Source organism: Lutjanus erythropterus, chromosome 18, assembly GCF_056507025.1.
Source record: "Lutjanus erythropterus isolate fLutEry1 chromosome 18, fLutEry1.hap2, whole genome shotgun sequence".
Lineage (NCBI taxonomy): Eukaryota > Metazoa > Chordata > Actinopteri > Lutjaniformes > Lutjanidae > Lutjanus > Lutjanus erythropterus.
This window is the reverse complement of record NC_139334.1, coordinates 26,204,627-26,217,130: the sequence shown is the minus strand read 5'-3', so window position 1 is coordinate 26,217,130 and position 12,504 is coordinate 26,204,627. Positions and strand designations below refer to the sequence as shown.

The window sequence follows — 12,504 nt, the reverse complement described above, 5'->3', positions numbered from 1 at the left end:
AGTCGTCATGAGTAAGCTAACTAGACTAACTTTTTAGCTAAACAATATACGTTTAGTTTACTTTTTAACTAGCTTGCAAACAATATAATCCTCTTTTTTAATCTTTTAGTTAGCTAGCAAAAAATGTAACATTTAGTTAACTTTTTACCCAGCTAGCACACAATAAAACATTTTTAAAAACATTTTCGCTAGCTAGCAAAAAATTTAAAGTTTAGTTAACTTTTTAGCTAGCTAGCACACAATGTAATGCTTGGTTAACTTTTTACCAAGCTAGTACACACTATAATGTTTTGTTTATTTTATTTTATTTTATTTTATGTTTTTACTGTTTAGGTAGCAAGCCAACAATACAACATTTTAGTTTGTAGCTATCAAACAATGTGACATTTAATAAACTTTATAACTAGCTAGAACACCATATAACATTTTGTTTATTAATTTAACTTTTTAGCCAGCTAGCTAACTAGCAATGTAACATTTAGTTAACTTTTTTAGCTAGCTAGCAACTTGATGTTCACTGTGATACCGAGTTAAGAAATACAGAGCAGCCTGTGTTAACTATTTTCTCTTCTTTTAACTGATTGATTGATTAAACTCCATTTACATTATTAAACCTCTATTTACAAAACTTAGATGATTTTTTTAAATTGTGCAATAGAGCCCTGTTTAATCTTAAACCTGGATTTACTCATTTAAACCTAGTTTTGCTAAACTCTGATTAGAGCTAATCTTACATTAAATTAATATTGGTTGGTGCAACACTTTGGATTACAGTACAGTGTTGTTTTGTCCTCAATTATCCTGTAATAAAGTCTAAATAAGGGTCTAATAAAGAACATATAATTTCTAGTTTTTGTCTGATTGATACAAAGTACTACTTGTTGCGTCTTGTTAATGCTGTGTAAAATAAAGTGCAGGTCTCCAGAAGATGTTTTTGTTACTTTGACATGTTTTCTGACACGCCACACCAGCCGCGCTCCCTCCGAGGTTTCACATGTAAATCACATCACGCTGCGCTCACATTTGGTTTGGCTGCAGCCCGGAGCCACACGGATAAAATGACGTGAGTGGTTGACGATGCTAAATGGCAGCACTTGAAATAGCCTACCTGCCAGCCTGCTCACCCACTGCTGATGCGATCACGACCCCATTCAGAGCGTTTCAGCTCCGCGGCGCGCTGGACGAGCTCATCCTCCGCCTTTGTTTGTGTTTTTTTTCCTCCAGGAGAAAAGTGGAACTAACAAGAAAAAACATTTAATTTTATTTGTTGACTTTAAGGAGCTCAAACTTTTGGAAGAAGAGATGGATATTGATCGACCTGCAAATGTGTCCTTTTTTGATTTTGTTGGAGGAGTTCAACTTCTCCAGGGGGGGGACACCAGGACCGCCATGCCCGTCATCCTCATCGGGATCTGTGTGTCAGGAGCAGTTGGGAATTTGCTCGTCTTGCTGATTTTCATCCGTGACTTTAGGAACGGACGCGGCTCTGAGGTGAAGGCGCTCCTCGCCTCTCTTGCCTCCACGGACTTGGTGATCCTGTTGCTGTGCGCCCCGGTGCGCGCCGTCACCTACTACAAGCAGACGTGGACCTTGGGGAGTTTTGTGTGCAGCACCACGGACTGGTTCCAGCACTCGTGCGTGGTGGCTAAAACTTTAATCCTTGCAGCCACAACCAGAGCCAAACACACTTTTGTCCCAAGCGCCGCTGCGGGCCCCCTGTACAGCCCGACGTGGATCCACGGAGCCCTGGCGTTCATCTGGATCGTCTCCATGATGTTTCCCATCCCTCAGATGCTTTTTGCCTCTTTGGCGCAGAGCGGCGGAGACACTATCTGCGTCTCTGAGATGCCAGTTTGTGCGTCTGACTTCATGAGTTTGTTCTACAAGATTTATCCAACTGCAACATTCGTGGTGCCGGTCATCTTTACGCTCGCCTACTATACAAAGACCCTACACTCTGCGGTGAATCACGCACCCAGCCCGCAGCACCAGAGCAAAGTGACCCTGGTGTTACTGTGTCTGAGCGGCGCCCTCGGGCTCATGCTGATGCCAGAGTGGGGGACTTTCACCTGGATCAGGCTCGGCTACAACAAACCGCCTGTGGGGTTGATCATATTCGCGCAAGTGCTCCTTTACGCATGCAGCTCGCTCTCTCCGGTCATCCTCATGACCATGTACGACGACGTGCGCCAAGGATTGATCACCATCTGGTTCATCGCCACCTGCAGAGGCTCCAAGCAGCTTCCCAGCAACAAGTGTCCCAAAACGGAGGGGAACGGAGCAGAAGTGGGGGCCAACGCCGTCGCCAACGCGGTGTCGCCGGACAAGGAGAAGACGTTCCCAGACGTGGAGCACTTTTGGACAGGGCGCAGGAACACGCATGTCGAGGAGGAGCAGGACCCCGTGCCGTGGGAGCGAGAGGAGAAGATGTTGTAGGGGAGACTGGGGATGGTTGTAACACTTTCTGTTTGAGCATCATAACTCAGTGATTGATCATGTTAGATCTCACAAACTGTTGCATACTACAAATAAAACCCAACTGGATGTCTTCTGCACAATTGCAGATTATGTGAGTTAATGTCAAATACAAGCTCTGTTGGTACAACCTACCCTACTACCGGGATGAGGTCTAACATTAGCTGGGGAGAGATGTAACAGTGAGAGGTAATAATTTGCTGATTTAAGATCCACACTATTGAGTTCATGAAAGAACGTTATTAAATAATAAAGAATAAAAAGTTATGAATACAAAATTTTGAATATAACACTTTTTAGGACAAATATGTAGTAACCATGTGCAAAAATGAGTGTAGCAGTCCAAATAGTGAGTTGAAGCCATAGACAGCATATTGAATTTTGGTTGAGATCCTTTTTAATATACAATCTATGGTTGAAGTGAGATGTTTCCCCCGCCCACTCCTCCAAGGACTCGAGGAAGCTCAGGCAGGCTGCAGGAAAACTACAGGAGTGCAAGACGAGCACAACATTGCAAATTGACAATAACAAGCGAGGACGAGTCCTCGACTGCAAGTTGATCAGCTGTTTCTGTCAGCTGTCTGTCAATGTTAAGCCTGTTATCATGAAAACAAAAGCCCAGTGCTCTGAAAATACACTGGAGTTGGAGTTAAGTAACTGCCTGCCAGACTCCATTAACAAATTGCTCAATTTAACCATCATACAAATTTACACCTTCTACACGATTATTAATGACTTCTAACAGTTCATAAACAGTCACTTACTCCTTTTGCAAACATTCTGCATTAATTTGAACTTTAATTAACATGAAACAGGCAAATTAATCTTAATCTTAATCTCTGATGACATATCATGGTCATTTTATGATTTATTGCAGTAAATATATTACAGATTTCTCAGTTACAAAAACACTGTGTGTTTTCCTGAATGTGTCACATAAGTGTTCAGTCACAGTTGCGCCTAATGTGGACGGGCTTTGTGGATCCAGAACTGACAATACTTGACCAACATTTCTTTCAGCCTTGACTTTACAAAGGGTTCAGTGCACTCAAAGCGGAAATTCTCATAGTTTTATTGAACTGTTAGAACTATCCCCACCCTAGGCAGCGATAACGGAGCTAACTGTTTTAGCATGTGTGCCTGAAGGTAGCATGAACGAAAAGCATCATGAGAATAATTTGTCCCTCTAGCGTGAATTTGGGTAAATCTCTGGCATAAATTAACATCCATATCTTTTTCACCTGCCCCTAAAAGAAAACTGATGCAGCAGATATTACAAAATGCATGCACCCTTTCATTTAAAATGCAACTTAAGAAACTGGAATTCTTCTTAGGAAGTCCAGTTTGGAAACCAGCAGTCATATAAGGCTTATACATGTTGTACGATGTTAGCAGCAGGTTGTGATAATGAAAAGGAAAAAAAAAAAAATGTGTGAAAACTGGTCAGAAACTGCAGGAGAGTTGTGATCCCAGCAGAGACCAATGAAAAATGGGAGTGTCATGGGAAAAGTGTGAGTCAAACACTTGTATCCACAACACAATGAAGTTAAATACTCTTGATAAAAATTATATTAATATTTATATTTTTTGGTCATAAAATCCTCAATGTTGCCCGCAGAGTCATGTAACATCTCCTGTCAGCTCAAATGGGAGCGTACAATACTGGTGACATCACTGCAGCTCTTTTCTGATTGGTCAAACTGACAGTGTTACAACAAACCCAGCGTTACAACACTCCCTGGTCACCCCTATAGTGAATCAGACGTGAAGGTGTCTTTGGTTTCTAGTTCGTTTGACCCACAGTGCAGACCCTCGGTGATCGTGGCCTGTTTGCTGTCGTGAGCTCGATTAGATGTAAAATAAACACTCATGTTTTGATGTGTTTCTATTTTGAATATTTGTTCTCGCTGCACCGTCAAGTAGAAAACACCTTTGTTAGAGGAGGTTTGTACAAATATGAAGCCAATGTAAATATCCAGGACTATCAGCATCAAACGGGTTTGTTCTGTTGTGATTGTGTACGTGTGATGATGCATTAAAACATTCTCAAATATGGACTGGTCTTTCTCTTCATTTTTTTTTAATACGTCTACATTAATCACGGATAAACTACAATTCCACCATCAAATCTCTCCATTTAATTCAGGAGGTTATGAGATGACATGCACTGTGCTGCAAACACTCATTTCTCCATATTAAATTCACAACTAATCCAGCTGCACGTTTAAGGTCAAGTCAGTCATAATATTTCAGTGAACGCAGCATTTCTAAGCAGTTTTAGCAAGTAGAAGTGGAGCACAAGGAGCAGTAAAGACATGACACATGACAAGTGCATTATGTTGTATTATTTTCACAGTTTATAATCACCGGGAAAATTTGTGCAAAGCAGCCGACAATTTTTCGAATTTCTGGTGACATTTTATTTTAACAACCCATGCAGTATTCAGGATGGATAAGCGGCGATGCAAAAAGCTCTCAAATCTATTTACTAGTAAAAGTTGTAAAACTAGAGTGTAGGAATACTCTGTTACTTGTAAAAGTTCTGCATTAAAAAATATTTGAGTAAAAGTACTAAAGTAAAAGCATCAAAGTATACTTAAAGTACCAAAAGTCTAAAGTACACATCATGCATAATGTCACAGTTCAGAGGAGTAGATATTATATTGTTTAATTATAATTATTGATGCATTAATGTGTTCATCACTTTAATGTTGCAGCTGGCAAAGGTGGGGTCCATTTTGATTACTTCTATACAGTACATACCAGCAGGAATATAATACATCATTTATTTGATGATTGATTTTTTATTTTGCTTTTTTCAGTTGAGCATGTAAAGTAAATATAGTAACTCAGCAAATAAACACAGTGGAGTAAAATTAGTACAAAATCTGCCTCTGAAATGTTGTTGTTTAAAAGCATAAAGTAGCAGAGAATGTAAATACTCAGAGTACAGTGCAAAATACAAAAATACTTAGTTACTTTCTGTCACAGTGTAGGCATGCAAAGATTTAATAAATGGTATAGAACACAGTATATTGTCATTGTAGGTACATTTATGGTCTTTTTTATGTGTTTATTTATGCAGTTTAACTTTAAAGGGAAAATTTACCATTTTTAAAGGGAAAATTTTCCATTTTTCATGTGGAAGTCAGCATCAATAGGAAATGTAGTCAGTTGTAGCAGTAAATTCCTCATTGCTGCTATAATGACCAAGAAATGTCAAATGACGTCCATATAAAAAGTACCAGCTTTTCTCTTTAGAAAAGTCCAAAATATGTATTAAATTAAATTACTGGATTATTCATTAATGATGTCTTAGTGTTCACATCACTTTCATTTTGCAGCTGGCAAAGGTGGAGTTAATTTTAATTACTTTCTATACTGCTGGGTCGCCTTTGCATTTCCCTCCAGGGATCAATAATGTCTTATCATGACCTATAAATAATGCATCAGAAGTTATTTGTTGGTTATATTTTACATTATTGAACTGAACATGCAAAGTAGATCATAATTAAAGAAATCAAAGTACAAATATAATATGTGACTCTGAGACGTAGTGGAGTGAAAATATTAAGTAGCAGAAAATGCTCAATTAAATAAAAAATTAATACTCAATTAAAGTATAGTACTTGAGTAAATGTAAATACTTTCCACCACTGTGTATATACACACTTAATAGAGGGTTTACAACACAATATAATGTAGGCTGCGTGCAGATATGAAGCCTCTTTATGTGCTCAGTGATGCAGTTGTCAACAGCATTAAGTAAAAATACAAAAAGTATAGCTTCAAAAAATAATACCAAAAGTAAAATTACTTATCAGGCAGGATGTTTCATTTCAGAATAGTGGATTAATTATTGACACATTTATGTGTACATCACTTTGATGTTGCAGCATGGGGTCAATTTTAATTACTTTGTATACTGCTGAGTGGCTCCTCAATTTCTCTCCAGGGATCAGTAAACTCTTATCTCGACTTATAAATAATATATTATAATTTATTTGCCGATTATATTCCGTATCAAGTAAATGATAACATAAAAAAAACAAAAAAAACAAGAGTAACCTCAGAAATACGGTGTAGTAGAAGTATTAGAAGTATTATAAACTTGTACTTAAATGTAGTACTTGAGCCAATTGTATGTGAACATTAAAAAGGAAATATCACCACTTTTTATATGAGCGTCCAGTCAGTGTTGATCGATGTCATCAATAGATCTTTTTCACTGCAGCCGTTTTGACATGAAACAGTAGAACCACTATTGTGCATGTTGGCTCACTGGAAAGGCTCTGCTACACTAAATGGAATGGGACCTTAATTAGTGTCACCGTTGACACCTGTGTTTACACTACCGTATCATATTAACATGGCTGCTGTGAACAACGCCGGCTGTAGTTCTTCCTGAATCCAGTGACCTCACAGTGATGCTGTCAGTGAACTACAGGCTGCTTCATCTTGGATGGAGAAAATGTAAATAAAAGTACAAATAAAGTAATATAAATGTAAACGATTCATTATGAAAGACTTTATTGGACAACATGAGTTTGTAGTTTGAGCTCATTTTGATTTCTTGTGTACTAAAAACAGTTTATTCACATCATAAAATGAAAAATTAAGTCTTGTTAAATGGTGTATACATTGATGTATACATTGTTTTGGTCAGATGTCTAGTGAATGGACAGACGCCACCCCTCCCCTCACCTGACCTGCGTTAATGCTCTAACCTTTCAGCGGTCGTGAAAAGAAACCTGCTTTTAGTCGTGTGTGCGCTTGTGTGCGTGTGTTTACCAGTAAAGCAGCAGCCGCCCGTGGCTCCGACGCCCCAGCAGATTTGACATTTTAGTCTGCCTGAGTGAAAAGAAAGGTTACAGGTTGAAGAGGAAAAAAAAACACACCAGCCTCTAAAGCTCTTCAACATGATTGTGCTCCTGCACATAATTTATTCATTGACAATAGACCATGTCTCCAAACGTCTGCCCTTGGGTCACTTGGTTTTTCATTTTATGATTCACTGTATTTTTAGTTTCTCTGTCATTGGAGGAAACCAAACTGAATAAGAGACAGATGTTTTTTTTCTCCCAGCCAATCAAGCAGTCAATTTAATAGACAAACCGACAAAATTAATTCCTGTCCTGTATTTTTTTTTCTCCAACATTAATTAAAGATAGAGACACTGCCCTGCTGACAACAGCATGCTCATAACCTTTCAGGGAATAAATTATACTGTAAGAAGTGTAAGTCATCAACTTTACTTCTATAGCCCAATGTCACAAATTTGCCCCAAGGGACTTTACAATTTGTACAACAAAGGACACACTCTAATCTTTTAACCTTGATTGTGAAAAGGAAAAAGTCTCCAAAAATCCCTTTACCAGGGGACAATGGAACAAAAAGACATTTTAAAAAGTGTAAAAGTAAATCGACTTGCACATTAAATGAAATGCGACAGAAACATTTAAGGTTTACAGTTAAAACAAAAAAGATATTTTTCTTCTTTCTCCCATGCACAGTTACAAACATTCTTAAAGGGATAGCTCTCATTTTTTAGCAGGATTGTAATAACAGACAATAACATGACTTTAACATAATAAATTATTAATAAAATAATAAATAATAAATATTGAAGAATGCATCAGATCAGCAATATACAGAAGATGCCCTGGCACCAATATCAGCTTTCAGTTCAGTCTGTAGCCCGGTCATGTTCTATCTGGGTTTTTTTGTGTGTGTGTGTGTGTGTGTGTGTGAATTTGAAAGTTTTAACAACCTGAGGGAAGTTTAAAAATGTACACTCTTTATTTTATAGTTTTATTCCAGTTTAAAACTTGAAGTAGTTGAATTTGAGAACTTTTACTGCCAATAAAAAGTAAAATATTGATGAACTAGGAGTGGGTATCCAAATCTATCCATTTACAATACTGGAATATTAACACATTTTGACACTTTATTTTCTTTAGTTTTCCTCATTTAACAAACTTCTTAACCCATCATTGTTAAATAAAGATCTAAACATGATAAAAGTCTGCATATAGTTGATGGTAGCATGTAAAGGGGCTTTAAAACAGAATTTTGGATGTTCAGATTTAGAGAATGCATAACATGAACATTTAACAGAATAAAAGAAAATCTGAAAAACATTTAAATAATATAAACGTTCAGATGATTAGTGAATGTAATGTTGGGGGGGGACGTGCACTCATGATGATGTTAATGTTGCTTAAGTCTAGGCTGCAGCTCTTCTTCTAACATTTATATGAAAAAAATATGAGCGAGCACTCGAATGTAACCCTGATCACACTCCTGCAGACAGACATACTCATATAAACAGGATAAAACCTAATCAAAGGCTTTACAGAGGAGTTTTTAACCCAGTTTTAAAAGAGGTTATAGTGTCGAGACGCATCTTGCATCGTCTGACAGCCGAGTGCAATAACTCCGACGGTAAAAGCAGCTTCACCAGCTTTCTGTTTAATCCTTGAGCATAAAAGTTTAAAGGACAGCACAGGACTGAAAGGACCTGATAGACTCTGGCCTGTGAAAAATCAGACCAAAGATCCAAAAATCAGGTCTGATCCTGCAGATACCTGCAGCGTTCACTTGGATAAAACCTTCAGCTGGAAGTTTGTGTTCTTGTTTACCGCAGAGATTTTACTTTTCACAAACTCAGGCTGTGTGGGCTGCATCAGAGGATTATGTTTTTATTCTACCAGACTGTGAAGGTATAGGATGTCAGCATGGTCTGGTTATTACACTGTACGGTTAAAGGAATAATTCACCCAGGAATAAAAATTCAGTCATTATCTACTCATCATCCTGCTGACTGAAGATCAGGTTTACTTTTTTTAGACCACAAAATGCTGCTGGAGTTTAAACAAGACGACGGCATTTTGCAAAATCTGCCAAACAGTTCACTTTTCCTGTGAACAATAACGTGAAGATTTCTTGGTGAAACCATCAGTGCACATCAATCAGACATAACATAACAAGATGAAAGAGACAAGAGAGGGAGACTCGACTGCGGTGAAAAGGTGAGGTTCAGTTTGCTTTGTAGTGAAACAGCCAGTAGAAACAGAGGGTTACTTTTATACTTTGAGCACATTTCAGCAGTGGTGGAAAAAGTTCTGGAAATCTGTACTCAAATACAAGTACTGCTACAATACTGAAATATCACAAGTAAAAGTCTAATAGGGTTAGACACCGGCCGAGCTGCTTCCTTCAGCCGAGCACATAAAAAAATTGCATGTCACGCCACAGACACTCCCACCCAGACACTCGTCGCAGCGAGTTTGGGTGCTCGTCAGATGCCAGCCGGCCATCTGAGTTTATTCTGCAGCAGGACAACAACCCCAAATGTTATTAGGAACCATCTTCAGCATAAAGAAGAACAAGGAGTCCTGGAAGTGATGTATGACCCCCACAGAGCCCTGATCTCAACATCATCGAGTCCGTCTGGGACTACATGAAGAGACAGAAGGATCTGAGGCACCCGACATCCACAGAAGATCTGTGGTTAGTTCTCCAAGAGGTTTGGAACAACCTCCCTGCCGAGTTCCTTCAAAAACTGTGTGTAAGTGTACCTAGAAGAACTGATGCTGTTTTGAAGGAAAAGGGTGGTCACATCAAATAGATTTTAGATTTTTCTTCTCTTCACTCACTCACTTGGCTGGTTCTGGAGATATTTGGTTTTTCCCACGCCGTCTTTCAGACACCATCACTTCCGTTTTACCTCCATTGTGATACAAGAGACGTGGGCCGACTGCTCGAGAAACAGGTCAGTGATTGGTTGGCAGGATGGACAGGTGACAGGGGTGTGGCCTCCAGGGACAGTGCATATTATTAAACATTACTATGAATATAGCCAAATTAGCCAAAATGCTAGTTTTTGTTGAGCAGATGTAAAGTTGGAAACCTAAAATCAATATGAAAATGAAGAAAGAAGTAAATGAATTAAAGAAATCTGCCTGATAATCTGAGACAGGTCACTTTGATGCTAAGCTCAATATCATATAATATTATATTAATTTTAGTAATGTTTTATTCTCTCTTATTTCTTTATTTTATTTTTTAATCATTCTGTTGTATTATTTTATTCTTTATTATTCTTTTTCACTTGTAAATCTTTTGTTTTCATATTTTAGGGGCCAGTTGATAAACAGGCACTAATAATAATTTTATTTACCAGAACAACAGTCAACATTAAAATGCCTATAACTAGTTCTAATCTGAAACACTGTTTTTAATTGTTTTAATTCACAATGACTAGCACAGTTTTATTTTTATTTTACAATATTCATATTGACCTTACCTTGTGCTCACTGCTGTCTGTGAGGGAACATGGACTGTTTATAATCAGGGGTGGACAAACTTTTTCCCTTCTAGAGCCGAAACTGAAACTTACTGTTGAGCCATGAGACAAAAGCACAAACCTGATGTGTTGTACAGATACAAAATGATACTAAGATCACAAGTTCCATGAACTTCCTGTGCAAAGAGTCGCTCTATCTGTCTGCTCAGATTATGAAAAATAATTAATAATGAAGGATCCTGTTTAAAGAGTTTTTTTTTAATATTTTGGGGGGGTTTGCTTCTATTGAACAAGACAGGTGAAGGTAGACTGGAAAGGTGAGAGAGACAAAGGAGACGACAGACAAAAATAAAACTGCATAAATAACAATTTATATATTCATCCTTCATTAAAGCTAGAAATATCTAGTGGGCCGAATCAAATGTCATGGTGAGTCAGCTTTGGTCCGGGTGCCCCAGTTTGGGCAGCCCTGATCTAAATAAAGACTAACAGGTCTGTTTTTTACTTTCAGTAACTGGATAGTTTGAGACAATTTGTTTTACTTGTAATCAGTTACTTCCACCAGTGCATTTCAGAGCCTTTTTCACTTTTACTTGAGTGAAGAAGTTAAATCAGCGTTTCTACTTCTTTTATAAAGTATTTGTACTTCTACTTGAGTAAAGAATATGTGTACTTTTGCCACCTCTGATCAGTGAGTAACAGCACAGCCAGTTTAACATGACAGCTACTCTGCTGCTTCCTTTAACGGTCGATTCTTTGAAGTGTCTGTGTCTGAAAAGTATTCATCTTTACTTTTCTCCACTCTGCTGTTTGTGCACACTGCTGTGTTTCAAAGGTTTAAACCACCAATAGAGATGCAGCCTGCAACCCTGCTGGTGTTAGTGCTCGTCTGACCTATCTGGATCATAGGCACTTATAGTTCAGGCAAACACAACCTATATGCACTTAGCAGAAGATCGGGGCCGAGGTTGAGGTACTTCCTCATGACCGAGAGCGATCTGTGACAAGTCAACTGTCTCCTTACCGACTCTTCATCTCTCTCGCTGACAAATACAGCTGTGCTTCAATGAAAAGAAACCAGCCCCCACTATCTGATGAAAGCAACTGTTTGCAACGATTTTATGAGATGCTTAATGTTCTCGGAGGTCCAGCATGAGGCAATATCCATTCTCTCAGTGTCTAAGAAGCAATAATGAAGCCTGTTATATAATGTTGTGCAATGCAGCCACAATGTTTGGTTCATTTGGCCATTTAAGCATAATGCTGGCATAAAAGAAATTAAACTGCCTTTGGGGGATAAAGTGCATAAGGGCCCATTTCTACTTTACATGTATGTTTCACAGAGGAGGAGGAGGGGGAGCGGCCTTCAGTGCTCACATGGTTAAATATGTCAATGAACATCTCATTCATCATTCATACAGTCTTCATATGTCGGTGAGGGGTGAGCCGTCTCTGCTAGCATCTGAACTGATGAACTCTACCCAAGATCTGAACTCACACTGCGCTCATATAAAGTAAAAAAGCCTGCCAGGTTCGATCAGCAGGAGGATTTGATGGCTGACGTGTCTTCATATGCTGTAAGAAATCATCTGTTTTGACCCTGCAAGTTCATGTTGATGTACTCACAGGGATTTTGGGTTATAAAAGCAGTTTTATGGAGTAATGGATTACATGTAGCAGGATTACATAATCTGCAAACCAAAAAAGGTAAACATATATAT

The 12,504-nt window shown here is 38.4% G+C and overlaps 1 protein-coding gene across 1 annotated transcript; it reads left to right on the top strand.

The window, feature by feature from the left end:
- Positions 1-1,245: 1,245 nt before the first annotated feature.
- Positions 1,246-3,834, top strand: LOC146311190 (G-protein coupled receptor 151). The gene has a single exon (XM_084742598.1). It carries the CDS (start codon positions 1,303-1,305, stop codon positions 2,434-2,436), a length of 1,134 nt encoding a protein of 377 aa, XP_084598724.1. The 5' UTR covers positions 1,246-1,302; the 3' UTR covers positions 2,437-3,834.
- The last annotated feature ends 8,670 nt before the right edge of the window (positions 3,835-12,504 follow it).

Coding starts and splice junctions, on each gene's coding strand:
- LOC146311190 (XM_084742598.1), top strand. CDS start 1,303: ATGGATATTGATCGACCTGCAAATGTGTCCTTTTTTGATTTTGTTGGA.